We start from the raw sequence: 24,866 nt of genomic DNA, 5'->3' as shown, positions 1-24,866 counted from the left end.
ACATATTAGCACAAAATGTTGCTACAGCTCCAGGGTTCTATGGTTCAAAGCTTACTTTAGGTCACTAACTTCTGGTGTGAGATCCCCATGTTTGCTCCAGGTGCTCCTCCCACTGTCCAAGCGCGATCTGCCCGATTTGAAAGGTTTTTTTTTTGTATTTAAGCTGAAATTTTATATGAAACTAAATTGCAGCTGAAATGATTTTGACAACTTCAAATAGTCATCTAAACACAATAACCTTAGAGCATATGCTGCCTGTATTTTTGTAAACTTCTTTTACTTATTTTTGAAGATAAATTTTAAGCTGTTTACATTTTAAATAGTTATATAGCATATACTTATAAATGGCATTTTATATGTGGTTTAATTTTCAAGCACTATTTTATATTTATTTATTTGGCGTTAGTGCCTTTTTGCATGATTTTCGATAGGAAGTTGGGAGAGTCAGTGAAACTAGTAGCTATCACTAGGCAGTTTAACACCCTGTAGCAGCTCAGTTAAAATTTAAACCAGCTGATATATCGCTAGCTATTGCTACCATTAAACGTTCAACGCATCGTTAGTTTAGTCCGTTTAACATTTTCGAGTTAAGTGAGTAATTTTAGCCATATTTGGAAGTCGCATCTTTGTTTTTAGCACTTTGTTCTTATTGTTAGCTAGCATTAGCTACGCAGTTTCTTCATGAGGTAAAAACACACATACCTTATAAGTGGACTACAAGGAAACAGCTAGATAGTTAAGGGCTTTTTTTTTTTTTTACAATTTTGAGTTAAAAATATTTATTGAATGTGGGCTAACAACAAAGTGATTTTAGCATGTAAAACAAGCAGCTCTTCTTTGTTAATTAGAAATGCTCCAAAATACTTGGGATTATATTAGATATCATAATATTTAACTGATTAATAAAATGTCTGTTGTGTGCAGCTTTGGTGTGCTTAAGTTACTTAAAAGTCATATGACAATAGTTCTGTCTAAGGCTCAATCAAAGCAGCTTTAATGAATATTTTGATTGATTTGAGTGAAATATTCTGTATGCATTCTCTTTTTAGTATGAATGTACAAAAGGAGCAGTGTCTGTTCTTCCTCTCTTTACCAAATCTGAGGGAACTCTGTCGGGTTTTTCTGTCTTTTCCGAACTGCTCTGATGAAGGAGAACTCAGGAATAAACAGTTATATACCTGCAGGTGAGCCTTGATTCTGAGGTTGATTTCAACACTTCTTCCAAAACTACTGCATAATTCAACTGTGAATTCTGGCAAAGGTCTGTGTGGTCCTCTGGTGGTCTGACTAACAGGTGGTTGGTAGCAAATAGTCGCTGTCCAGTTACACGAATGTCCATTTGTATCGATTTTTATTTTACTACATCATTTGAACATAACAACTGTCCCTTACATTGGATGAAAATGTCATGGGTAGACTAATAAAATTGCTCCAAATTGCTTGGAGTTAAATTTTAATGAGCCTCTTTTACATTCACTTATATTGAAAGTTAAGAAAGTCTTCTCATGTGAAATTACTATATTGGGAGATGTTTTTAATTGGACAGCAACAAAATGTTTTGTAAATTTAGAAACTTTTACACAGTACAAGTTATCCTCCATAAATTTACGTACAGCAGCTGTGTAAATTATATTCATCACCAATGGTTTAAAGTGTATATATGTTGTGAGCAAATTTCACCACAGTCTTACAGAACACCACCTTGAATACACAGGGTTTTATTTTCGTGTTTTTTTTTTTCTGTAGTAATAGCAATGTAAAATCATAGAAAATGCTGATTTCAAATGCCATAAAAAGATTACATCAAATCTTTGGTCAGGTTTCACTGTTGTTTTACAAAAGGACATTTCTCAAAGTTAGATGAATGTAGAGGCGAAAAAAATAGACAAAATCTGGAAAATCCTGTAGGGTATGGATAGAGAGCTCAGCAATTGTATGAATACGTGAATGAGAGGGGGCTTCTTCAGAAAACTGTTGTTTTGCAACTTTAAACCATTATGCAAGGAGAAGGCCTTACATCAGTTCTATGAAGAAATATCTCAAAGTTCTGTGGGCTCTGTCTCATCTCAGATGATCCAAAATTGGTGCTGTGGTCAGATGAGTCAACATTTCAGATTGATGTGATGGAAAATGGACAACTTGTTATGTGTGCCAAAGACAAAATGGACTGCCCAGATTGTTATCAGTGAAAGTGCAAATGTCAACATGTTTCATGGTTTGGGGGTGCAGCAGTACACATGGCATGGACTATTTGCACGTGTGAGATGATCTGGAAGCAAAAATTCAACTTACAAAACTGCAAAAATTTGTTATCCTCAGATAAATGATAAAAAAAACCTTAGAAAATAGGTATTGGAACATAGTACTAAAAACGTCCCAACTTTTTAGGTGTGTTATGCTGGTGTCAAATACTAATTTTGTTTGTATTTACAAAATGCTATAAAGTTGGTCAATGGATAGATTTTAAATGTTTTATTTTCATTGCATTCATTAAATACATGTCAAAGAGAATTTCCAAAACACATATTCATGATTTTAGAAAATAAATAATAGGATTTTAACTTGAATACAATAATAATGCTATTTTTGGAAAAGGTCACTTTTTTATTTTGTCATAAAGTTCATTCATTCATTATCTGTAACCGCTTATGCAGTTCAGGTGGGTCCAGAGCCTACCTGGAATCATTGGGCACAAGGCAGGGATACACCCTGGAAGGGGCTTGTAATAAAGTCACAATGTTAATTGTAGAAGTGTTTGTTAAATATAAGACTAACTGATGCTCATTAGTAAGGTGCTATAAATATTATTTTGTAGATAAATACAAACCGTATATCCAATTGTATCTAGACAATGCCAATAAAATGTGAATTCAGTGGCTTTACACTGCAGCTTTGGCTGATACATAAATGCAGCTTCCACACTCATGAAACGAATAAAGTATAGTAAATGTTTGCTGACAAGTAGCTGCATATGAGTATAAGGCTTAAATGTCAAATGCTAAGTATTGGCTAGAAGGGGTTATAAAACAGTGCAGCAGGTAGTAAAACTGGGGTGATAGACCACCAACATTAGTACCTACCCTTATCAAATCCTTATTTTCCAGTGTAAACATTTCTTAGAAGACGTTACTGCATGAATTGTGTAAAAAAGTGCCTACAAACACCCTTTATTTGAAAAATTTAGAGGGTGAGAGAGAGAGATTTGTTTTTTTCTTGCTATAAAGATGCTTGAAAATGATGTTAATTTTTCACTTCTTTCAGAGAAATTTTGCATTTGCATCCTGATGTTATTGCCTCTCCTGTTTTGGGCTCCTATGGAGGGATCAACGTTATAATGGCTGTAAGTATGATATTAAACTTGTGTTCTGGCTTGATGGTATACTTTACCATAGTACAGTTACCACAAGCGATACTGTGATAAGAGAGTCAACACAGGAAATGTCTCTGTTTCCTTGCAATTGTGATTTGCACCCAGGTTTAGCTTATTGGTGCAATCATTTCATGTTTTTGTGTGTACATGTTTGAACATTATATTCACCACACTTTGCTAAATGCCTTTATCACATCATGTCTCGAAAAACGTATTGAATTTTTTTTGTACCTGACAGGGTTCATTCATTCATTCATTCATTGTCTATTACCGCTTATCCAGTTCAGGGTCACGGTGGGTCCGGATCATTGGGATCAAGGCAGGAACACACTCTGGAGGGGGCACCAGTCCTTCACAGGGCGACACACATTCACACACACATTCACTCACACACTCACACCAAAGGACACTTTTGAGTCGCCAATTCACCTACCAACATTCCAACCATGTTTTTGGACCGTGGAAAATCTGAATATGTCACTGTGGGATAATTGGAAGAAATAAAGTAGGGGGAGGGCTAATTTAGGCATTAGATTTAGCTTCTTGTGTTAATTTTTCCTTCACTCAGTAGCTTGTCTGTATTTAACATAAATTAAGGAAGGGTTTCCACACCTTTCTTTTATATTTGATAGTTTGATTATGAGTTTAGTCAGAAATTCACATTGTTTAGCTAGTTTATAGTAGAAAGCTTATATCTTCTTTCTAGTAGTTCATTTTTAGAAATTACATTCCTATATGAATATGACTTGTTTTTCCTGTTTTGTTTGATTTGTTTTGGTATTTTTTGAGTGTGTGTGCGTGTGCGCTTGCGCAACATGTCCCTGCGGTGTCTGTGCGTGACAGTGTGTGTTTGCGTGCCTACACAACCCGTGCTCAGGCACGCTCCGTGAGAAGCCAAATGGCTGGTACGCATTCCAAACATTCTGTCAGTTTTTTCCTCTGCTGGATTTTGGCCAACATAAAGCAAGGGCACAGAAAGGAAGTATTAAACTAAGCTAATGAGCTGCCTATCCATTTAAACCTGATGAGTGTGTCACAAGGTTTTCATTCATGTTGTGCATACAGACACAGACTGTGTCACTGCTGTTGCAGGGACTTCTGTGCACAGCTTCTGTGACATTTGGAAATACTAGTAAATAATTGACAATGTTGTGGTTATGTAAATGTCTTTTGTGCGTGTGGATCAAAAAAGAAAAAAGGCAACATGAAATCAAAAGAGAATGCTCATAGGGTTATTTAGGATTTTAATGTATTATTTATTCTGTTTATTCAAATGTTTCTGACTTATTGGTTGCCTGTCATGCCGGCTCTGTATATCAAGATTTTAACCTGTTGTAAACCCTTCATTCACCGTCCAATCTGTTTGTCTTTGTCACTATGAACTCTTACTTAGATAACATTTCTCAAGAGAGGCTTCATCCAAGTTTATGCACAGAAGCATGGTCTACAGGTAAGTAAAGAGAGAGATTTTTGTGAACAACCCTTTTATCTGATTTCAATTTGTTTGTGAGTTGTAGCTATTTGTTTCAGTCTGTATGCAAGTTGATAGCACATTCCAAAGTATCCAGACACACCTTAGAATAAGTGAATTGAGCATTCATTAATAACACAGGTTTAGAATTAGATGCGCATAGCTTAAGTAATCACAGTATAAAAGCTGTACCAAAACCATGATATGCTTTGGAGACACAGCACACAATCCAATGCACAGGCATCTTCTAAAAGTGTAAAAAGCTCCCAGCACTGAGCCGTCAAGTGTCAAGAACTGTTCTCTGGGCTTCATCCAGTACAATTAAGGTGCATTGAGTTGGTACTTGTGATTCAAAACTAATTGTCCAGCATCAGTGCCTGCCTTCACTAATAGTCTTGTGGTTTGTGTTAACAGATCCATCCTCACAGTGATATTCCAACCTCTAGTGTAAAGCCTTTCCAAATGAGTATAGAGACCAGAATTGAAGCAAAATTATCCATTACTGCACTAAATTTCAAATTGTTGGATAAGCAGGTTTCTAAAACTTTGGCATGTTTTATTTTATTTTATTTTATTTTATTTTATTTTATTTTATTTTTTATTTTTTGGCAATGTAGCTTGCTTTTAGAATAAAATCGTTAAGCCTTTTTTATTATGTACAAGAGGTGTTATTACTACCAACATGTAAAATACAAAGGTATTCTTTTGAATTACGTAAGAATTACATAAAAAATGACATGAAAAATTCCAAGCTTGGGGTCGTTGAACATAGACTACAATTTAACACTATACAATTTTGCAGTAGTTTTTTGCATGTGGTATAACGGCTAAAATGTTGAACTCCCTATTTATCGAGGCACTGTCACTTGTCCCATTGACCCTTGTGTTTAAAGTCTATAAACATGGTTATGCTCTCGGATAATGAGTAAGCAGGTATGTGTATATGGAGTATTACATAACACAGACTGACCCTAATAAAATAGGCAATGAAGGGCATATTTTGGGCAAATCGCTGTAGTGACTTTGCTGTAACTTTGAATATAATATACCTTGAGTGTGTAGAAAGTTTTATAATAATACTTAGAACCTTTTTGTGGCATGTATTAATTCCTAATGCTAAGAATATATGTCAGAAGTGTCTAAAGGACTATTTTAACTACACACTTGACAAAGAATAGTTAAAATATGCAGGCTCAATGAACATGGAATTGCTGTATTTATTTTGAGACTATTTTAATTTGAGAACAAAGAGCAAAACATAAAAGCTTTTATGTGTGCTTCAACCTTGGAGAATGGAATGTGGTCTTTGATAGGAATAGGGTCTGAAACCAGTCGTTCTATACAGGGCTTTTTAGAGAGGGTTAAATAATGCTATGTTTCCATGTGGTATTTTGACCTAAACATGTCACAGACATTTTACAAACACTACAGGGAACTGTGATAACCTGTGGAAAGTGCGTATAATATGTTACCTTTAATGAACAGTACAGAGCTGATATTTTTCTTCCTCTGGATTTCAGTTAGGTGCTCCTCAGAGGGTTCTGCCAGACCATCTGCAGACATCTGTGTCTTATTCCATTACAGCTAGACTGGCCCCTAACTGGAACAGAGTAGGCCAGTACCTAATTGCAGGTAAGACACAGTAAAAAGAGATAAAATATGTATAAAACAGACTGAAATTACTTGTTTTAATGAATTTTTATATACACTGTATATAACTGAAATCATTTTAGAGGCGAAAAAAAATCTCAGATTTGCAGTTTTACATAATGCCACATGTATTCTTCAGCCAAGACATGTTGGATGTCCACAGATTGCTTTTATTTTCTTTGAACAAGTAATATAGCTGACATGTAAAGAAAAATCTGTTATCGCACCATTGCTATATATGTACATGGTCATTGTATAGATATCAGTATGATACACAGTGCTAAAACGCATAAGCTAATCTGCCTGAAATTAATCAACAACTTAAACCAGTTTAAGTATGTGATGTGTGATGATGTATGCCTGAATGTGGAATCTGAATTTTAGATGCCAGAAACATCTAGGCTGACTAAATACCTTTGAAACAATTAATTTTCCTTTTAATATTGGTGTGCAATTGACTATACATGAGAACGTTTGCAGGCTTGTTTCAGTTTAATATGTATCAAATGTGGTTTCTCACATGTAAACTCCAGTCAATTTCACAGTACAAGCCAAAATTTGGAGTGGCATACATAACAGATATTGGATTTTGTAAATGGATTGTTGTTTTCTGCTTAAACAAAACATGGAGAAATATAATGAGGAAAAACAGTCAGTCTTAATAAAGATTAGTCAGCTAGTGAACTGTAAATTCCTTTCTTTATTTTCTTTGTGTATTGTCCCCCTTTTTCATGCCCTGGTGTCTTATAGTATGTTACAAACACAGATTAAAGGTCAATGTCAGCAGTCTTCTCTGTGATTGTGCTGTTAACCTTTAATGCAAGCTAACTTTGAGTTCACTTTGAACCTGCTGTCTGGTGACTGATATACTTAATGTTAGGCCCAACAAAATCCCTCCCAGTCTCCACTGAGCTGCATATTTATACTTGATATATAATCTGTGTAAAGCAATAGGGTATAAGTGTTTTCATTAAATTCCAGTATAATGTGTATAATGTGTTTCAATATAGTTACCATAAAATGTAAAGATTTATTTATTCATTCATTCATTATCTGTAAATATCCAGTTCAGGGTCACAGTGTGTCCAGAGCCTACCTGGAAGCTAAATTAAACAGTGATATCTATTGATGCATGACATTTGTACATTTGTGTCAGCAAGTTACACTTTACTATTCAATATTTATTCTACCCCAAATATATTTCAAAGTGCTTAAAATTCAGTGTGGCATTCATTAATTTAGGTTGATAAAAAAAAAAAATCCATTAAAGTGTATTCAGACTTGAGAGTATACAGTACTGTGCAGAAGTCTTAGGAACCTAAGATAGTTATATATATTTAAACTAATGCCTTCTCAGTAAGTGTGGTGCTTGCATAAAGTTATATATAATCACAGTAAATACAAAAAATAATACTATATATTGTTAATATAATTATTTATAATTATTATATACATACGTATATAATTATTTATAATTAATTATATATTTAATAATTAATTATAATTACTTGTACATAATATAAAACAAATAAGAAATATACGATTTTTTTTCTATAAAGTAGTAGGTGTGAGTGAGTTTGAAGAACAATGTTTTTTTCAGAATCTCTGGTGCCTATAACTTTTGTACATTACTGTATGTTGTGTCTTATGGGGACAGAGATGTGCTACGTGATAAAAATTGCCTGAGTGTTGGTATGCCCTTGTGCTGGAGGACGTTGTGTGGTGTAACTACCCCTAATTGGCCTTGAGCCTTGTTGAAACTTTAACTTCCTCCCCCAGTTTTGATTACTTCAGAGATAATCATAATTTCTTCAGCAGGGGTTTGAAGTACTGTCTAGAGCGTGTGAATTTTAAAGATCAATTGAAGCAAAATGTGTAACAAAACATTGATTGTTTTTTTTTTTTCTTATACTAAATGATTCTTTTAGTATGTGATGAATTGAGAAATGTTAAATAATATGTTATTTCATCTGAGGTTATTGAAATGTTATTTCATTAAAACTTTTCTCTTGCTAACAGTATGCATTTTTCAGTAGGATGCTGGCTTTACAGACCTTCATGGAATTAGGTTTTCATTATATCATCACAACAAGGGGTATTTCCTTGCATTCATGTAATGTAATGTGTTCCCCAGGAAAAGACTTCCTGTCTGATGCTGGAAAGCTGATAGCAGTTGGTGGGTTCAAGTTAACTCTCTTGGCTAAAGAGTAAAGAACAGTTCTCTCACTCTTAGTTGCTTTTAGTAGTTTTCCTCCAGTTCAGTGTTCCTTCACTTAGTCCGTATATGTATGTGAAATCTGTAACACAGTGAGAAAATGATTGATTTTGTTCCAACAAAATTAAGCCAAAAATGTTTAAAAGTTTGTAAAACTCTAGCCTTAAGTCCAAGGGAATTCCACTGATTTTGTTTTACAAATTAACTATCATTCATGGTCTTTTAATGTGAAGTACTCTTGTTTAGAGGAATTAGTCAAATTAACTCACTTAGACAAAATGGTATGATAGAGGTATATAATTGGCTACCAAAGGTACAAATTTTAAATGTACCTTTAAAGATACAACAGTCATGTTAAAGTCCAGTTTTGTTCCCTAAATGTGCATTACATTTTCTTCTTTAGAAGGAGAGGTGAATATTTGTAAGTCATTAAAGGACTGTGTAAAATAAAACAACACAAATCCTGGAGATGAAATGGGGCATTTTTTTCCCTTTATTACCCGTACACCATTAAACATAAAACTCAGTAGACACATGCAGATTCACTGGTCTCTTTTTGGATGGCCAATATTACATCTAGTTGAATATAGTTCACAACATGAGTTCCGGTCCTCATCACTTCAGACATAAAGAAACCACTAAAAATGACATGTCAACAACTGAATTCTGCTGAATTGTTGAACAGTCAGAGTAATTCCCACCAGCAATTGTGTAGCTATATAAAATTTTTCAAACATTACAAGTACATTTTCATAAGCACACTTTAGTGCAGAGCTCAATTTTTGGAGCCAATATTCCAGATAAAATATTTTAAAACCCTTGCTGCATAATATCTCCTCAGTGTTTGTGAGCTCAGTGAGTTCTACATTTCGTTGCATCCATTGCAGTGGATGTTATTGATTCTGATGTTTTTTTTTGACAGTCATGGAGTTGAATGCGAATGAAACTGAGCTGTGTGTCAGTGTGGAGGTGAACACTGTAAGGCTTCCTCCAGCTACAGTAAGGAACAACCCTTTTGCACAACAATATAAAATAAAACAATCAAACGTTAGCACTGGAGACAGGGTTGGAGATAGAAAACAATATTAGGTAGTGTCGCAGTCACACAGCTCCAGGGACCTGGAGGTTGTGGGTTCGATTCCCGCTCCGGGTGACTGTCTGTGAGGAGTTGGTGTGTTCTCCCTGTGTCTGTGTGGGTTTCCTCCAGGTGCTCCGGTTTCCTCCCACAGTCCAAAAACACACGTTGGTAGGTGGATTGGCCACTCAAAAAAAAAGTGTCCGTAGGTGTGAGTGTGTGAGTGAATGTGTGTGTGTGTGTGTCTGTGTTGCCCTGTGAAGGACTGGCATTCCCGCCTTGCGCCCAATGATTCCAGGTAGGCTCTGGACCCACCGCGACCCTGAATTGGATAAGCGGTTACAGATAATGAATGAATGAATGAATGAATATATATATATATATATATATATATATATATATATATATATATATAGTTTTCTTCAAATGTTGGTTTATTTACAAAATGGTCATTATGTACACATTGTTAAATTAAAAATATATATATATTCTTGATACTTATACTCCATTTTGCTTCTGGTATAAAAAACATCATCAGATATTTTGTCCATTCTTAGAAGACAGCTCAGCTCACATGTCAAGTACTTTTTTAGGAAGTGCACAGAAATGCTGTTATTTTCTAAACTAAATAAATGTATTTGCAGTTTCAGAGCCCAGATCTCAATATTATTATTACAAGATTTTTGCACTTGGTACTTGGTAAGATTTGGTACTTGTGAATAGCAAAATTCATCCCACATCTAAGACTGAACTTTGGAAGTGTGAATTAAATCCCTCAAACCAAGAGTAATGAAGACAGTAGGTTGGCACATTATATACAGAGAATATCTATATTATAGTTTGCTGTTGTAGAATCTGTGTATACAAATATATACTATTAGCTAAAACAAATAGTATGTACTTTGTAAGCAATAGCCATTTTGACTGAATATTAAATATATTAAAGATATCTCTGATATTTGCACAGTATTTGTCAATGTACTGTACCTGACACAATAGAATGAGAATGTAGGAATTGTGTGCTTTCTAAATATTAGTCAGCTGTTTTTCATTCGGGAGACAAAGTTCACAATATATGCTAAAGTTAAAAAAAGGGTGTACCTTTCCTTTAACACCTTTGACATATATAAACACATGACCTTAGGCCCAGCTACAGTGCTCAGCACAGCTGAACTTTTGCTACTTGATCACAGCTGGATGAACCAGTTTCACAGTTATAGTCTGAATACCTAAAGCGTCAGGCTCCCTCCAGTGTTGTAGGTGCACAAGCTTCTTGTATGGGCTTGCTCTTCACACAGATTAGATTTTCATAATGCACTGACTTTACTTTCTGTATGCTCACATAAACGCAGTATTAAATTTATTGCTTAACATTGTCTGTCTTTGAATTCATTTACACTGTGCAGGTTTATAGCCTTTTTTTGGAAAGCAATCACTTTTAATTGCTTGCCTCTCCTCAGCTGGAAGATTTTAATGTGCCATCTCGTGTGATGAAGACATTTCTCAATAACAGGGAGGCAGTTATTGACACCTTAATGCCAAACAACTGGTGCTACATACTGCCAAGGTGAGCTTTCTCTGTATGATGAGTAGACATGGCCAATGTCATTCAAGCAATTACTTTTTTACAACTGGTGAAGAGTGATTTTGACGGGTGGCACAGTTTTGCTTACACAGCTCCAGGGACCTGGAGGTTGTGGGTTCGAGCCCTGCTCCGGGTGACTGTCTGTGAGGAGTTTGGTGTGTTCTCCCTGTGTCCGCGTTGGTTTCCTCTGGGTGCCCCAGTTTCCTTCCACAGTCCAAAAAGACACGTTGGTAGGTGGATTGGTGATTCGGAAGATTATGAGAAGGTGTGAGTATGTGTACCTAGCCACTGGAATGCTGTGTTGTATTGCTGGTGTTCTGACGAGTTGTGCTACCTTATCAAAATGTGCTGCCATAGTGTACTTATATGCATACAGTTGTTTAAATAAAAGACTAGGTAAACTAAATGTAGTGTATCAGAAAATGCTTCATACAGAAGTATAAGCAGGTGATATGCACAGCCCAAATCCCCTTATTAAAGAAATTATAAGAGTATTACCAGGATAATAAAGGATTTTATAGGTTTTTACATTTAATTTGCTGTGTACAGTTTTGAAACACTCCAGCAAATGATAACAGCAATGTACGATTGTGTAATGCACAGAAGAAAAACAGATAAAACATGAAAAACAAGAAAACATTAATATTTTTGGGTCTGAGCATGCGCAGAGCTGCAAAGTAGCACATTTCGACAAGGTACCATAAGTTGTCAGAACATCGGTCCCAAAGCCCGTAAAAATAGGGAGGGTTGCGCCAGGAAGGGCATCCGGCGTAGAAAACTATCAGATCGATGGTACGGATCATGGTTGATCCAATGTGGTGACATAGAAGAAGAGTGTTTTTTGACGATAGCATATTACTATTCCCTACATTTGTTTAAAATCTAGAGTGTGTTTTTACATTGCATGTGTTGCATGTGTTTTTTTAGAACAAATCATTGTGATGTGTGTCTGTGTGTGTACATAACTAGTATGAAGAAGGGCCAGGTCATCAGCATCAGTCGCAAGATTCCCAAGGAGTGTCCTTTCAGGTCTTACTCTGAGCTTAGAAACCATTGGAAAAGCATGGTAAAAACATCTCACACACTCCACATGTTACCACACATTAGTTCACTTTTCTGTAAATTTATTTCAGCAAAGATTAAACATGAACATATCACTTTTTTTGAATGAGGCAGGAATTTTCAGTTGTTCTTTATATATTTAAGCAGCTTGTAAGCTGGAATTATCTTTTAACTGGGTGAGACTCTTAACAAGCACTACAGAATTAATTAATCTGCTGTGAAAATGTAAATCCATATTTATGTATTTTATGCTGATTTCCTCTTATTAATAACACACTTAACTCAAAAATATTCACTGGACTTTTTCCCATTCAGCATAAAGTTATGAAGGGGCTTACAAAGCTGTAAACATTGTGGTATTTAGCCAGATATGCCCATCAAGCCTGTCTGAATGTCAGCTGCACCATTATACATCAGTTTACAGCTACTCATTATTTTGAAATTAGCCCTTCATGGTATCATTAAATTAAACTATGAGGAAAGGATCATATTTCTTTTAGGATCCTCTGTTTCTTTAAAAGCCAGCATGCTTCTTGTATTCCTGCCTGTGGCCTCTGCACACCATGTGTTTTCCATTCACTCTGTTTTCTACATGCTTTTTATCACCTTCACACTCACGCGTGTAAATCTGCTGTCACTCCGACAGCAGCTCACAAGAGGTTTAAAAGCATTTGAAATATAAAAGGTGTATGTGTGTGCGATTTCTTTTTGTGGACATAGTGTCTGTGCTGAATATTGGCTTCGTTTGCATTAAAGATTGAAATCTAACCTTTGATCGCAAACAAATCAAAACTCTTCAAACGCTGGCAGGTATTACAAACAGTACATTCTCATACACATGCTCACATGTAGCACATAATGAGTCTAAATTAGATATATCATTTTTGTTCACATCTTTATATATTCTACTGTTTGCCTACCATTAAAGTGTTTAATTCACTGCACAGATTTCAGCAACTAGGGGTTCATAAACAGCACTAATGTACACAGATCAGACATAAGATTATGCTCTTTATAATACTATAAATACAAACTAGTCCATGCTTTGCTTGCTTTGATTTTTTTTTAGCACGCTTTCATTCTTTTTCAGTAGTCTGGACTGCAGAGAAGGTTTACATGGTGAAACATTGTTAGCACCACAGTGACACTGATGTGGTGGCGTGTATACTGCACTAGTAGAGGTGGCTCAGACACAGCAGTGGTGCTAGAGTTTTACACACAGCAGCCAATTATTGTCCACTCTATTGGACACAGCTAACTTGTCGGTCCACCTTGTAGATGTTAAGTTATACCCAGTAGCTTGTCTGGTGCTGCACAGTTTTTTTTCTAGTCCTTCATCTGTGGTCACAGAATGTTGTTGATCACATCAGTTCAGTCACTGCTGGCTCTGCTCTGATATGGCCTTGTGTGCGCCTGACCATTCAAGAACATCTGTTTTTTCTTTCACTAGTAAATATCTACTGCCCAGATAATTTTTTCACGTGTAGTTTATGTATTATTATGTAACATTCTTTTTTTGCACGAAGTTTTGCCCAATTTTGCATACATCATTCAAAGTTAAGGACTTATAGAGGGCTATAATTGGAGCTCTATGAACTTTTGTAAGAAATTTTAGGGAGTTTTATTTTAGGGGGAACCCCAAGCTTTTTCTTGTTTTCTCTTGTCAGTGTATGACTTTGGAATATTTGTAAACCCAAACCAGTAATAATAATTATTTAATGCTTACCATGTTTTTCATCAATAATGTTCTTTATCCTCTTGAAAATCTAATAACCTTTTGATCGTTTTTTCACTCTGTCTCTCTTTGTCCATTTCTGTCTGTCTCTTAATTTAGTATGGGTATTATCTGCCCCCACTGAACGAAGATGAGGTGGTATACTGCAGCATGTATTTCAAACTGGTTGGTGAGAAGCTTTTTACGTATTTTTTCATGAACATTTTGTAGTGGCACAAAGCATTTCTCAATTAGTAACCTTATCTTAAATTTTATCCAGTAATCATATGCTGGGTAACATTGATGTACTTGTGAACTCTGTCAATCTAAAAAGCAGATTCATGTTAATAGTATTTTTACCTCTCTCACTCCAGATTTTATTCTTATTAATTATTATGTTAGGTAGATTCCATGTTCATATTCACTTTTGTGTTCTTGGCAGAGTTTCTGTGATTATATCTTGTTAAAATCCTAAGATACTTTCCTGAATATGAGCATAAAAGCATTAATAATAATTAGCACAGTATATTAACAGCTTAATATTTTGCGTAGCTAATTCTGTCATTACTCTTAATGATACCTTTTGATTTAGTTGTTACTGTTTGATAGTGTTTGTGTCCTTAATGGCAAATTGCTTAGATATCCGTTGAGTTGTATTCGCATTCAGCCTGTGCAGCTATTTCCCAGAGTTGACCTGCAGGGGGCGCTAGGTGCCTTCATGTCCGATCTGAGGATTCTTCTGGAGAATATTTGTGGCTTTTCCGTCCAAGTGACCAACAAGCCCCTTTACCACACTAACAAACTCAGCAGACCTATCTCACAGGTATAAATCAATATATATATATATATATATATATATATATATATATATATATATATATATATATAATTTTAATAGAACCTATGAAATAAAACATTTTATTCAGATATTTTTATAATTTTCTCTTCTTTTCAATATGTGGATTCAGTTATTTATCTATGGCTCTTATTTTTAAATATTAGCAGCATACGGAATGATTAAACAGAGCTCAATACACTTAAGTGTGCATGTGGTAATTATTTGTGGACTGCAAAACATTACAGCTTTTGCACTGTTTAAATGGCGCTACAAAGGATCCTAGGGAAACTCATGCTGGAGTCAGGATCTCCACTCTAGCAAATTGAATTTCACTATAAATTAGTGTGCTGTAATAGACATACACAAATTGTCCATCTGTTCATTTTGAGCATACAGGTCTTGTCTATTTCTAGCAAAAACATTTTGGTGTATATCTGGTATTGTGAAAGCACACTATGATCTCTGTGAATGCTTTAATTCTTCAGTGTTGTTTTTTTAGGCCAAGACAGTGCGTCTCTTACCTGACCCTGTGCTGCAAGAATAATAAGACAGCTGCCCCAGTGTGCTCTTAAATTTGGCAGGCTGGCTGTGAACATTTCCCTGCTCATAGAAGATAAATTACTGCTCAAATCCAGCTTAAACAAGTAGGGAGAAGCCTCCCTCACTGAGTGAAAGTGTGTATACAGTGGAATGCATTGTACGATGTAGCAATTAATCGAAAGTCTTCCAGACATTCTGAAAAACATAATGTGACAATATATTCGTGTAAAAAAAAGTTATATGAAAACTCAGAGTTTCCAGGCAGAACAAAAACTGACCCTACATTAGGTCATTTCCTTTGGACTGGATTCCAATTCACAGATGTAGAGAAAAACGAGCACTGTCTGCCAGGCTCTAGGCTTTATTTATGCTGGCTCAATCTCTATAAAACAATGACATATGAAGTGGAGTGTAATAGGAAAAACAATTTGTGTCAATCCCCAAGAGTTAGAGCAGATAAGGCTGTGAATTAACTGTCTTGGACACTTAAGATTGATAATGACAGCAACCAAATCAGCTGCAATGCACAGGTCATGATTTATGTATAAGAGTCAGTATCTGCGAAAACAGTTGGTTCTTTCTCATTCGAGTAGTCTTCTCTGATTAGTTTTAAAAAAGACTCCAGCTGTGCTCTCCTTTTTATTTCTGGCAAATCACAACACTGTAAAACATGTTTAACATCACCCTGTAAAAAAATTGTTTGAACCCTATAGTGCTTATACTCAATGGGGCTTTAAGTTTCTTGAACACATTTGCATTATATAAATGGGTTCTGTCAAGAGGAATCCATGATAGAAACAGGCAGATCTGTTTATTTAGAATCGGATCAATGAAAGCTTTTGGGGAACATTTATGTTTTTCAAATTATTTTGCAGGGATAATTATATATACCTTTGAACGTCATTCATTGAAGATACATTTTCTAACATATTCAGTCATTTTAGACGGTAATGTATTTTGTCCTTTGTTTACAATAGAGATTCTCAACATTTTCCAACTCGCAGCCCACCTGTTTATAACTGGAAAGCATAATGGCCTGCATACAAACAAAACTCAGCATTTAATGTAAAATGGTTTTGCCTTTTATTTCTTAAACTGAAAAGTTGACAATTAGCGAGCAATTGCTGAAAAAAGATATATTGTCATTCTCAATTCAATTACAGGAACTAAAATACGTAAAGTTGTTAAAAAGTGTAACATGAGTTGAAACCGATGATATTTAACACTAGAAGCACAGAGTTCTGGTCACAAATAATTAGAATGCAGCTTCTTTAGCTCATTTTGCAAATTTCTTTTTCTATTTTCTTTTTTTTTTTCCCCAGTTCTGGTTTCTTGAAAATTCTTCATTCTTTTAGACCTATAGAATTGTGTTATCTTTTCTCAGTGATAAGAAACACAGAAAAGTCTGTGGATTTGTTTCATATGTAGGAAGATTAGAATGTGATTTATACATTAACATGATCCAGCCTATTACTACTGAAATGAGTACTGCAAATTTGTTGGGGACATTTCCCGTAGTTTATTAGGTCTTACACGACTATTTGTATTACCAAACCCCTTTTGTTATATATTTATTTGTTATATAGTTATTTTCTTAAGTCCAGTTTTGGTGCAAATGCTTTCTTGAACATATCTGTGTCAAAATGCTTTTACTGTTTTCTCTACTTTGTACATTTTTTAGGTCTCTAATTTGACAACAAACAAGAGCAGCAGACTTGTGCTAACCCAAATCACCAGCAGCTATGCTCCAAGAAGCGTACCTCTATCTCAGTTAGCTTCCTCTAAATGGCCCCTTACTCAGCCTGGGCATCGGAGCAACACCAGCCAGAAAACTACAACCAAAGAACTTGTAAATATGCATAACCTGGGCCCATGTTTAGTGTCATCTGATTCCCCGGTGACTTCAATCCCACCATTCTCCTCTTCCTCCTGTCTCTCTTTGAGTTGTCTTTCATCTACTCAGCCTCAGCATGAGTCCAAGGGGCCCAAACTAGTGCCCATCTTCAAAAACAAATCAATCGTCCGCCACGTTAACATCACAAAGATACTGGCAAAGAAGCAGCAGAAGCAAGCAGAAGCAGAGAGCCAGCACATGTCTGGACCAGCCGTTAAAAGACCTCACCCTTCCTCCTCTGTTACTCCTTCATCCTCGTATTCTTCAGGCACTCTTACTTCATCTTTCAGCCAGCCAACTCGCCAAAGAGTCACTCTGCCCTTCTGTAAGAACCATAAGGAAAAGCAAGGAGTCTCTGTACCTGCGCTACATCAGCCAGTCTCTAAAACACAGCCGTTAGCCATGCCTGAAATCCCCAGTGTTAGAGGGGTAAGCAAATGACAAACACATATATTCTACAGGCACAATCCCACATCTTAAATTAACTTTTTGAATAGCAGCATTTTTTTCAGTCTGAACATCAGGGATGTCAAATTAATATTTGGTAACAGACGGTTTTACATTGCCAAAAATCAGATTAGTAGGCAAATGAACAATTCATTTATGTAACTGTTTTGTAGGTGATAGTTGTTCAATATATATATCACAGTTCTCACTGCAGGTTTTGTTTTCTATTCTAAGCAAATTTTTGTTATTCACATGTCAGCATATTGTATTATACAAGATAATTCCAATTTAGACCATTGATTCTATATTTATCTGGTGGGTCAGATAAATATATTTGGATTTGTCTTGGACCTCAGGCCATATTTTTGTCATCCTGTCTATGTATGTTGACTTAAACTTTGTGATTTTCCATTTTATAATCCTTGGGGTAAATTTTGATCTTGACGTGGCTTTATTCCAGGGAGAAATATTTGAATCCCATCCAAAGAAGCCCAAGGTCACCATGCAGGATATGGATTTGGTGAAGTATGCAAAAAGCAATCAGGTATATAGCAGGCTTCTCTGTTGCTTCACCTCTGTATTTATGTTCCAGCACTATATACTTAGCTTTCTCTATTACTTTTTGCTAATCCTTCAGTCTCTGTGAATGAGAAAGTTGGTGTGTGAAGTGAGAATCAATTTGATTTAGAGTCCATCAGTGCCTCAGAGTTGCTGCTCATAAAACAAATGAATTGTCTGGCTGTCTCTAAATGAAATCCATTACAAGCTTGGCGTGTGCTCATGACCTGGATTAGATGCCATTAAGAGTGATGAACCAATGAATCATCTTGATGTTAGTGGCAGGAAAAAGGTGCTCTGGGAGTTGAAGTGTGCAGCAACAACAAATCCTTCCCACCAGTTACTTATCTGCTCATAGATGTACATTTGAATTATTCATTAACTGTTACATTCGTAATTTCAGCATTGCTTAAATAATTATTGTGTATCAGATGAAGTCTATAACATTCAATTCTGTCTACAAAGAAGAAAATGTGGCATCTTATTGAACAATGAAGAGGAAGAACTAAAGACTTGTGAAGTGAATTTGCGCTAAAGTGTGTGTAATTATGAATGTTTACTTTGTGGTTTTGTAGGGCTGGCACAAAAACCTAATTATAGATAGGTAGTTGATATATAAACCTACCCATCTATCATATATATCATATATAATCTTACTTTAAAATATACGAAGACCTTTTAAGCCCTTCCTGGATCAGGGCCTTGTCGTGGCGGAAGGGCTTGTGTGGTCTAATGACTTCCAGGGCTATGTCCTCAGGAGCTGTTAGCTCCCAGTAGGGTCTCCCATGGCAAACAGGTCCAAACATGATCCAAAAGCATCCCTATGAGTACACCTATTAAAACTCAGTGTACCCTGCCCGGGACCTACCCCTGGAGCCAGGCCTGGGGGTAGTGTCTGACGGTGAGCGCCTGGTGGCCGGGCAGCCCACATAACCCGGCCGGGCTCAGCCCGAAATAGCAACATGGGAGGATCATGTAGGCTAACCACCCACAAGATCCAGAGTAGGGGTGCGGTGCAATACCCATCGGGCACAGAGTGGGGGAGAAGGGTCCCCTGGTGTCATGGAACTTGTCAGCGGAAACTGGTTCTTGGTACGTAGAACATAACTTCACTGGGGGGGAAAGAGCCAGAGCTGGTGCGTGAGGTTGAGAGATACCAGCTAGATATAGTTGGGCTCACCTCTACACACAGTGTGGCCTCTGGAACCAAACTCCTCGATAGGGGTTGGTCTCTCTCCTACTCAGGAGTTGCACAGGGTGAGAGGCGCCGGGCAGGTGTGAGGATACTCACAAGTCCCCGGCTAATGCCTGTACAGCTGGAGTTTGTCCCAGTAAGCGAGAGGGTCGCCTCAATGCGGCTCCGGCTTGCAGAGAGGAAAACTCTGACTGTTGTGTGTGCGTATGCACCGAACAGCAGCTCAGGGTATTTGGCCTTCTTGGAGGCAGTGAGTGGAGTTCTAGAGGGGATTCCTTGCACTGACTCTATTGTTTTGCTGGGGGACTTCAATACTCACGTAGGTAATAACTGGGAAACCTAGAGAGGAGTGATTGGGAGGAACGGCCTGCCTGATCTAAACCTGAGTGGTGTGATGTTGCTGGACTTCTGTGCTAGTCATGGTTTGTCCATAACGAACACCGTGTTCGAACATAAGATTGCTCATAAGTGTACTTGGTACCAGAGCACTCTGGGCCATAAGTCAATGATCACATTTTTGGTCGTGTCTTCTGACCTGAGGTCATATGTTTTGGACACTTGGGTAAAGAGAGGGGCTGAGCTGATCATCTAGAGCATGATCACCATCTAGTGGTGAGTTGGATCCGATGGCGGGGAAAGCTGCCCGACAGACCTGGTAAACCCAAACGTATAGTGAGGGTGTGCTGGGAAAAGCTGGCAGATGACTCTGTCTGGATGGATTTCAACTCTCATCTCAGAGAGACCTTTTCACATGTTCTGGAGGAGGTAGGGGGAATGGAGTCTGAATGAACACAGTTACGGTCCTCCATCGTGGAAGCAGCTGCATGTAGTTGTGGTCAAAAGCTTGTCATTGCCTGTTATAGCAACAACCCAAGACCTCGTTGGTGGACACCGTGGGTGAGGGAGGCTGTCAAGCGGAAGAAGGAGGCTTTTCGGGATTGGCTAGCTCTGGGAACTTCCGATTCTGAGGACGGGTACCAGCAGGCGAAAAAGGCTGCAGCCGTGGCAGTTGCTGAAGCAAAATCCAGAGCATGGGAGGAGTTTGGAGAGGCCATGGAGAATGACTTCCGGGCAGCCTCAAAGAGGTTCTGGAAAACACTTTGACAGCTCCAGAGGGCGAGGTGGGACACTGTCCAAGCTGTTCTCAGCAAGGATGGTGAAACTCTGAACTCGACTGAGCGTATTGTTGGACGTTGGAAGGAGCACTTTGAGGAACTCCTTAACCCGAGAGACAAGCCTTTTGTGCAGGAGGTAGGGCCAGAAGTGTCTGGGGGGTCAGATTCCATTTCCTTGGCTGAAGTCACTGAGGTGGTGAAAAAGCTTCGCAGTGGCAAAGCTCCAGGAGTGGATGAGATTTGCCCAGAGTTACTGAAGGCACTCGATACTGTGGGGCTGTCTTGGATGACACGCCTATACAATATTGCATGGACCTTGGGAACGGTGCCTTTGGATTGGCAAACCGGGGTGATGGTTCCTATTTTCAAAAAAGGGGACTGGAGAAAGTGTGCCAATTATTGTGGCATTACACTTCTCAGCCTCCCGGGTAAAGTCTATGCCAAGGTGCTGGAAAGGAGAATCCGTCCGGTAGTCGAACCTAGGATTTTGGGGGAACAATGCGGATTTCGTCCTGGCCGTGGAACTATGGACCAACTCTTTACTTTTTCACAGATGTTTGCGGGGGCGTGGGAATTTGCTACTCCACTCTACACATGCTTTGTGGAATTGGAGAAGGCATATCACTGCTTTTGTGGACGATGTTGTTCTTCTGGCTTCTTCGCACGCCTCCAGTGTTCACTTGAGCAGTTTGCAGCCGAGTGTGAAGCAGTCGGTATGCGGATCAGCACCTCCAAATATGAGGCCATGGTTATCTCCCGGAAACAGATGGCATGCTCCCTTCAGGTGAGGGGTGAGAACCTGCCCCAAGTGAAGGAGTTCAAGTATCTCGGGTTCTTGTTCACGAGTGATGGGAAGAGGGATAGTGAGATTGACCATAGGATAGGTGCAGCGTCTGCACTAATACCAGGCACGTCCAACTGGAATGAGGCCCCGGGGTAGGCCCAGGACACTCTGGAGGGATTATATCTCCCAAAACAGATTCTGGTCCAGAAAGTTTGCTTCAACTGCCCTGACACCTCTTAGGCCTGTTTGAGGTTATTAGAGAATCCAGTCAGTTGCGATGAAATCCTGGATATGAAGTTTACATTTACTTTCTAATTTTGCCATCTATGTATTTGAATGTCTTCATTTATTTATGGTCTACACCTACTGAGCTAATATTTAATTGTAATAATAAAATTTTATTTTATTCTTAGACTCTAGAAATGGATTTAAAATTATACAAGTGATTTGTAAAAAATGCATTTCTGCTGCATTCTAACAAACAGGCCTGAGCAGCTGAGCTTTTAGTTTTAGTTTTTGGCACCTGCTGGATAGATTTTGAACTGCAGTATGGCATATACTTTAAATGATAAGTAATATTGAATTATAAATAATTTTGGGTTTAAGATTGATTTTAAGAAGTTTTATAAACCTTTATGGGTAGCAATGTGGCTCAACAGGTAGTGTTGCTGTCACACAGCTCCAGGGTCTTGTGAGTTCGTGCCCCCCTCCGGGTGACTGTCTGTGAGCAGTATGGTGTGTTCTCCGTATCAACATGGGTTTCTTCTGGGTGCTCCGGTTTCCTCCCTCGGTCTAAAAACACACGTTGGTAGGCTACTTAAAAGTGTCCACAACTTGTGCCCAGTGATTCCAGGTAGGCTCTAGACCCACTGCGACCCTTACCTGGATAAGCGGTTACAGACAATGAATGAATGTAAACCGTTATGGCAAGCTTTATATTATTTGCTTTCACATATGTATTGCCTCCCGTAATGGTTCTAAATGAGCTATTGACAGTGTATTATGAGATTGTGAATGCTGTTTGGGGCGGCGCAGTGGCACAGCAGGTAATGTCGCAGTCACACAGCTCCAGGAACTCCTCTGTGAGGAGTTTGGTGTGTTCTCCCCATGTCCCATGTCCAGGGTTTCCTCTGGTTTCCTCCCATGGTCCAAAACAAAAATAAAAATAAATCCAAAAAAACCCCACACATTTGTAGGTGGATTGGCGACTCAGAAGTGTGTGTTTGTGAGTGTGTTTGTTGCCCTATAAAGGACTGGCACCCCCTCCAGGATGTATTCCCGCCTTGCGCCCAATGATTCTAGGTAGGCTTTGGACCCACCGCAACCCTGAACTATTACAGATAATGATAACTGTTACAGATAATGAATGAATGAATAAATGCTGTTTGCGTGTTTACAAAAATATTTTGAATACTAAATCTGAGACTAAACTAAATTTAAAAAAAAAAAAAAAAGAAAGAAAATTGAATTTCTAATTTGAAATGTTCTGTTTTGTTTTTGTCTGTTCTCAGCTGGCTAAGATCAACGTGGCTACTCTGCAGGTCTGGCTAAGAGGTCAAGGGGTCACTGTGCGCTCAAAGGACAAGAAGGAGGAGTTGGTGTCAAAGGTCATTCAGTGCCTGTATGAGCATTAAGTAGGTGTAGCCAGCATCCAGAGTTCCTCTGTAAGGTAATCCACACCTGAGAAGAAATCCAGCTGACAGAGCTTTTCCTCACAGCACTCATAATGAGCATCTTACCTTTAACCGTTCACCTCAAATAGGTTGTGCTCTTGCACTTTGCTTTCTCTTCTGTGACAAGTTTAAGTTGCATTTTAGAATTAAATGAAGTTAATTAATTAAAGTAAAATAGTAGATATAACTGTAGATTTGAGATTAGAGAGCTAACACAGGAATGTAACAAATGATATCTGCTGATTATTTTTTGTCTGCATCATTCTGGCCTTTATGTTCATTTGAACTTCTGTATGATGTAGATGTTTACATGGTTTACATGATTACTTCTAGGAACCTGTTAAATAGATCTGATCTGTACCTCTGACAAGGTACAACAGTAATTTCATAATTCTTCAAAAAGTTCAATACAGATGTTTTCTTACTTGTGGTGCTGTTGTCTTCTTTGGTTGAGTGGTCAATTTCAAACCGATTTCATTAGTTTTAAAGGAAACTCCAAGCATAATCTAAAACCGTATCCTCACTAGGCTCCAGTCTTTTGGTATTTTAACTGTTGAAAACGCAACAAGTTTGGACTGCAGAAGTTTTCTGAGTGATCTATCCATAAAACTCACACAGAATTTCAGATGAGAGCAGACTCTTTGTGCCACCACCACAGAGAAGTATGTGATGCAAGGTTGAAAGAAAGCTCTAATGGTGGCTCACGCAGGCCCTAATGATACTCGTGATGACAGTGAGTGAGGAGCTGAAGGATTCTGACTGAAATGGTAATCAGCCCCAGCTTTGATGGCTAATGAAGGAACCAAACCTCTGCAGCGTTCGGCTGTTCCGAACCACAGTGTCAGCCAGTCTTTTTTAACGCTAATGCCTCATACAAATCTGATCCAGAGATCTGTACCGCAAGAAGAGTTCATACAAGGGTAAGCCTGGGTTTTTGTGCAAGTTTGAGGTTTTTAATTTTTTAAAAGTGGCCCACATTTTCTACATCAAAGATTTTAATCTGAAACAGACTTCCATTCATTCCTATATGTTAGGCCAACTGTTTGTGATTACCCTAAGTGTTTTCATTTATTGTGATGCTTTATGAATGAGAAATGTTGTTTGTGACAGTAAGAAGTGATTATTTTTTGTAATTAAGCAGATCCCTTTGGTGTTAACACTTGAGCACATGTGAAAATGGCCTTGTGGTTTCTGATTCCAGTGGAACTTATGGTTTAGATCTGCAGAAAGAACACTGAAGTGGCTTTGGACAAGGGTATAGTTGGTGCTTGTGAATGCACTAAAGACTATTTTTATTTATTTATTTCAACATTTTCAGTTTCCTTGAGTCTTTGATGTTGTTGTCCATTCACAATAACTTTTCAGTCTTTCAATTACCTTTCATTCTCTCAGTCCGTTACTCTCGTACAAATAATGCCTGAGTATTTCCTCTTTGAAACCAAGTCTGTTTTCAAGCACCCAAACGCAGGTGTGTGGGCTGAGATGGGCCTGGCTGCTTTTCAGAGTGATGGTCCTTCAGGCACAGTGTGCATTTGAAAGGTAGTCGCCACAGGGCACACATACACATTCTTCTACATGAAACGTGCTGAGTCATGCACCGGATTTGCAGTTCAGTGCTCCAGGCTGTACTTGCAGCCACTGTTTACCTGAGATCTGACCTAGCAGACATTGCTTAAAATC

General features: G+C 37.8%; 1 protein-coding gene across 6 annotated transcripts; it reads left to right on the top strand.

Moving 5' to 3' along the window:
• Window positions 1-84: 84 nt before the first annotated feature.
• On the top strand, window positions 85-23,594 carry LOC136708807 (uncharacterized protein C18orf63-like). 6 transcript variants are annotated; one of them, XM_066683626.1, is made up of 14 exons: window positions 85-143; window positions 1,050-1,184; window positions 3,262-3,340; window positions 4,764-4,820; window positions 6,362-6,473; window positions 8,626-8,667; window positions 9,629-9,705; window positions 11,242-11,348; window positions 12,336-12,432; window positions 14,263-14,328; window positions 14,810-14,965; window positions 17,202-17,843; window positions 18,322-18,405; window positions 23,025-23,594. In XM_066683626.1, exons 1-14 carry the CDS (start codon window positions 88-90, stop codon window positions 23,145-23,147), a joined length of 1,833 nt encoding a protein of 610 aa, XP_066539723.1. In that variant the 5' UTR covers window positions 85-87; the 3' UTR covers window positions 23,148-23,594. The 6 variants fall into 6 exon arrangements, with proteins under 6 accessions (XP_066539723.1, XP_066539720.1, XP_066539722.1 ...); XM_066683623.1 differs by having other exon boundaries at window positions 14,263-14,348; window positions 14,782-14,965; XM_066683629.1 differs by lacking the exon at window positions 85-143 and adding an exon at window positions 414-591 and having other exon boundaries at window positions 14,263-14,348; window positions 14,782-14,965.
• The last annotated feature ends 1,272 nt before the right edge of the window (window positions 23,595-24,866 follow it).

Source organism: Hoplias malabaricus, chromosome 10 (assembly GCF_029633855.1).
Source record: "Hoplias malabaricus isolate fHopMal1 chromosome 10, fHopMal1.hap1, whole genome shotgun sequence".
Taxonomy (NCBI): Eukaryota; Metazoa; Chordata; class Actinopteri; order Characiformes; family Erythrinidae; genus Hoplias; species Hoplias malabaricus.
The sequence above is the reverse complement of the archived record's forward strand: the minus strand, read 5'-3'. Positions and strand labels throughout refer to the sequence as shown.

Bases quoted from the DNA above. Each gene is read 5' to 3' on its own strand.
- LOC136708807 (XM_066683623.1), top strand. From the start codon at position 88: ATGTTTGCTCCAGGTGCTCCTCCCACTGTCCAAGCGCGATCTGCCCGA. The intron at 144-1,049 runs GTTTTTTTTTTG...TTCTCTTTTTAG, and splicing joins CGATCTGCCCGATTTGAAAG to TATGAATGTACAAAAGGAGC. The intron at 14,349-14,781 runs GTATTTTTTCAT...CAAATTGCTTAG, and splicing joins GTTGGTGAGAAGCTTTTTAC to ATATCCGTTGAGTTGTATTC.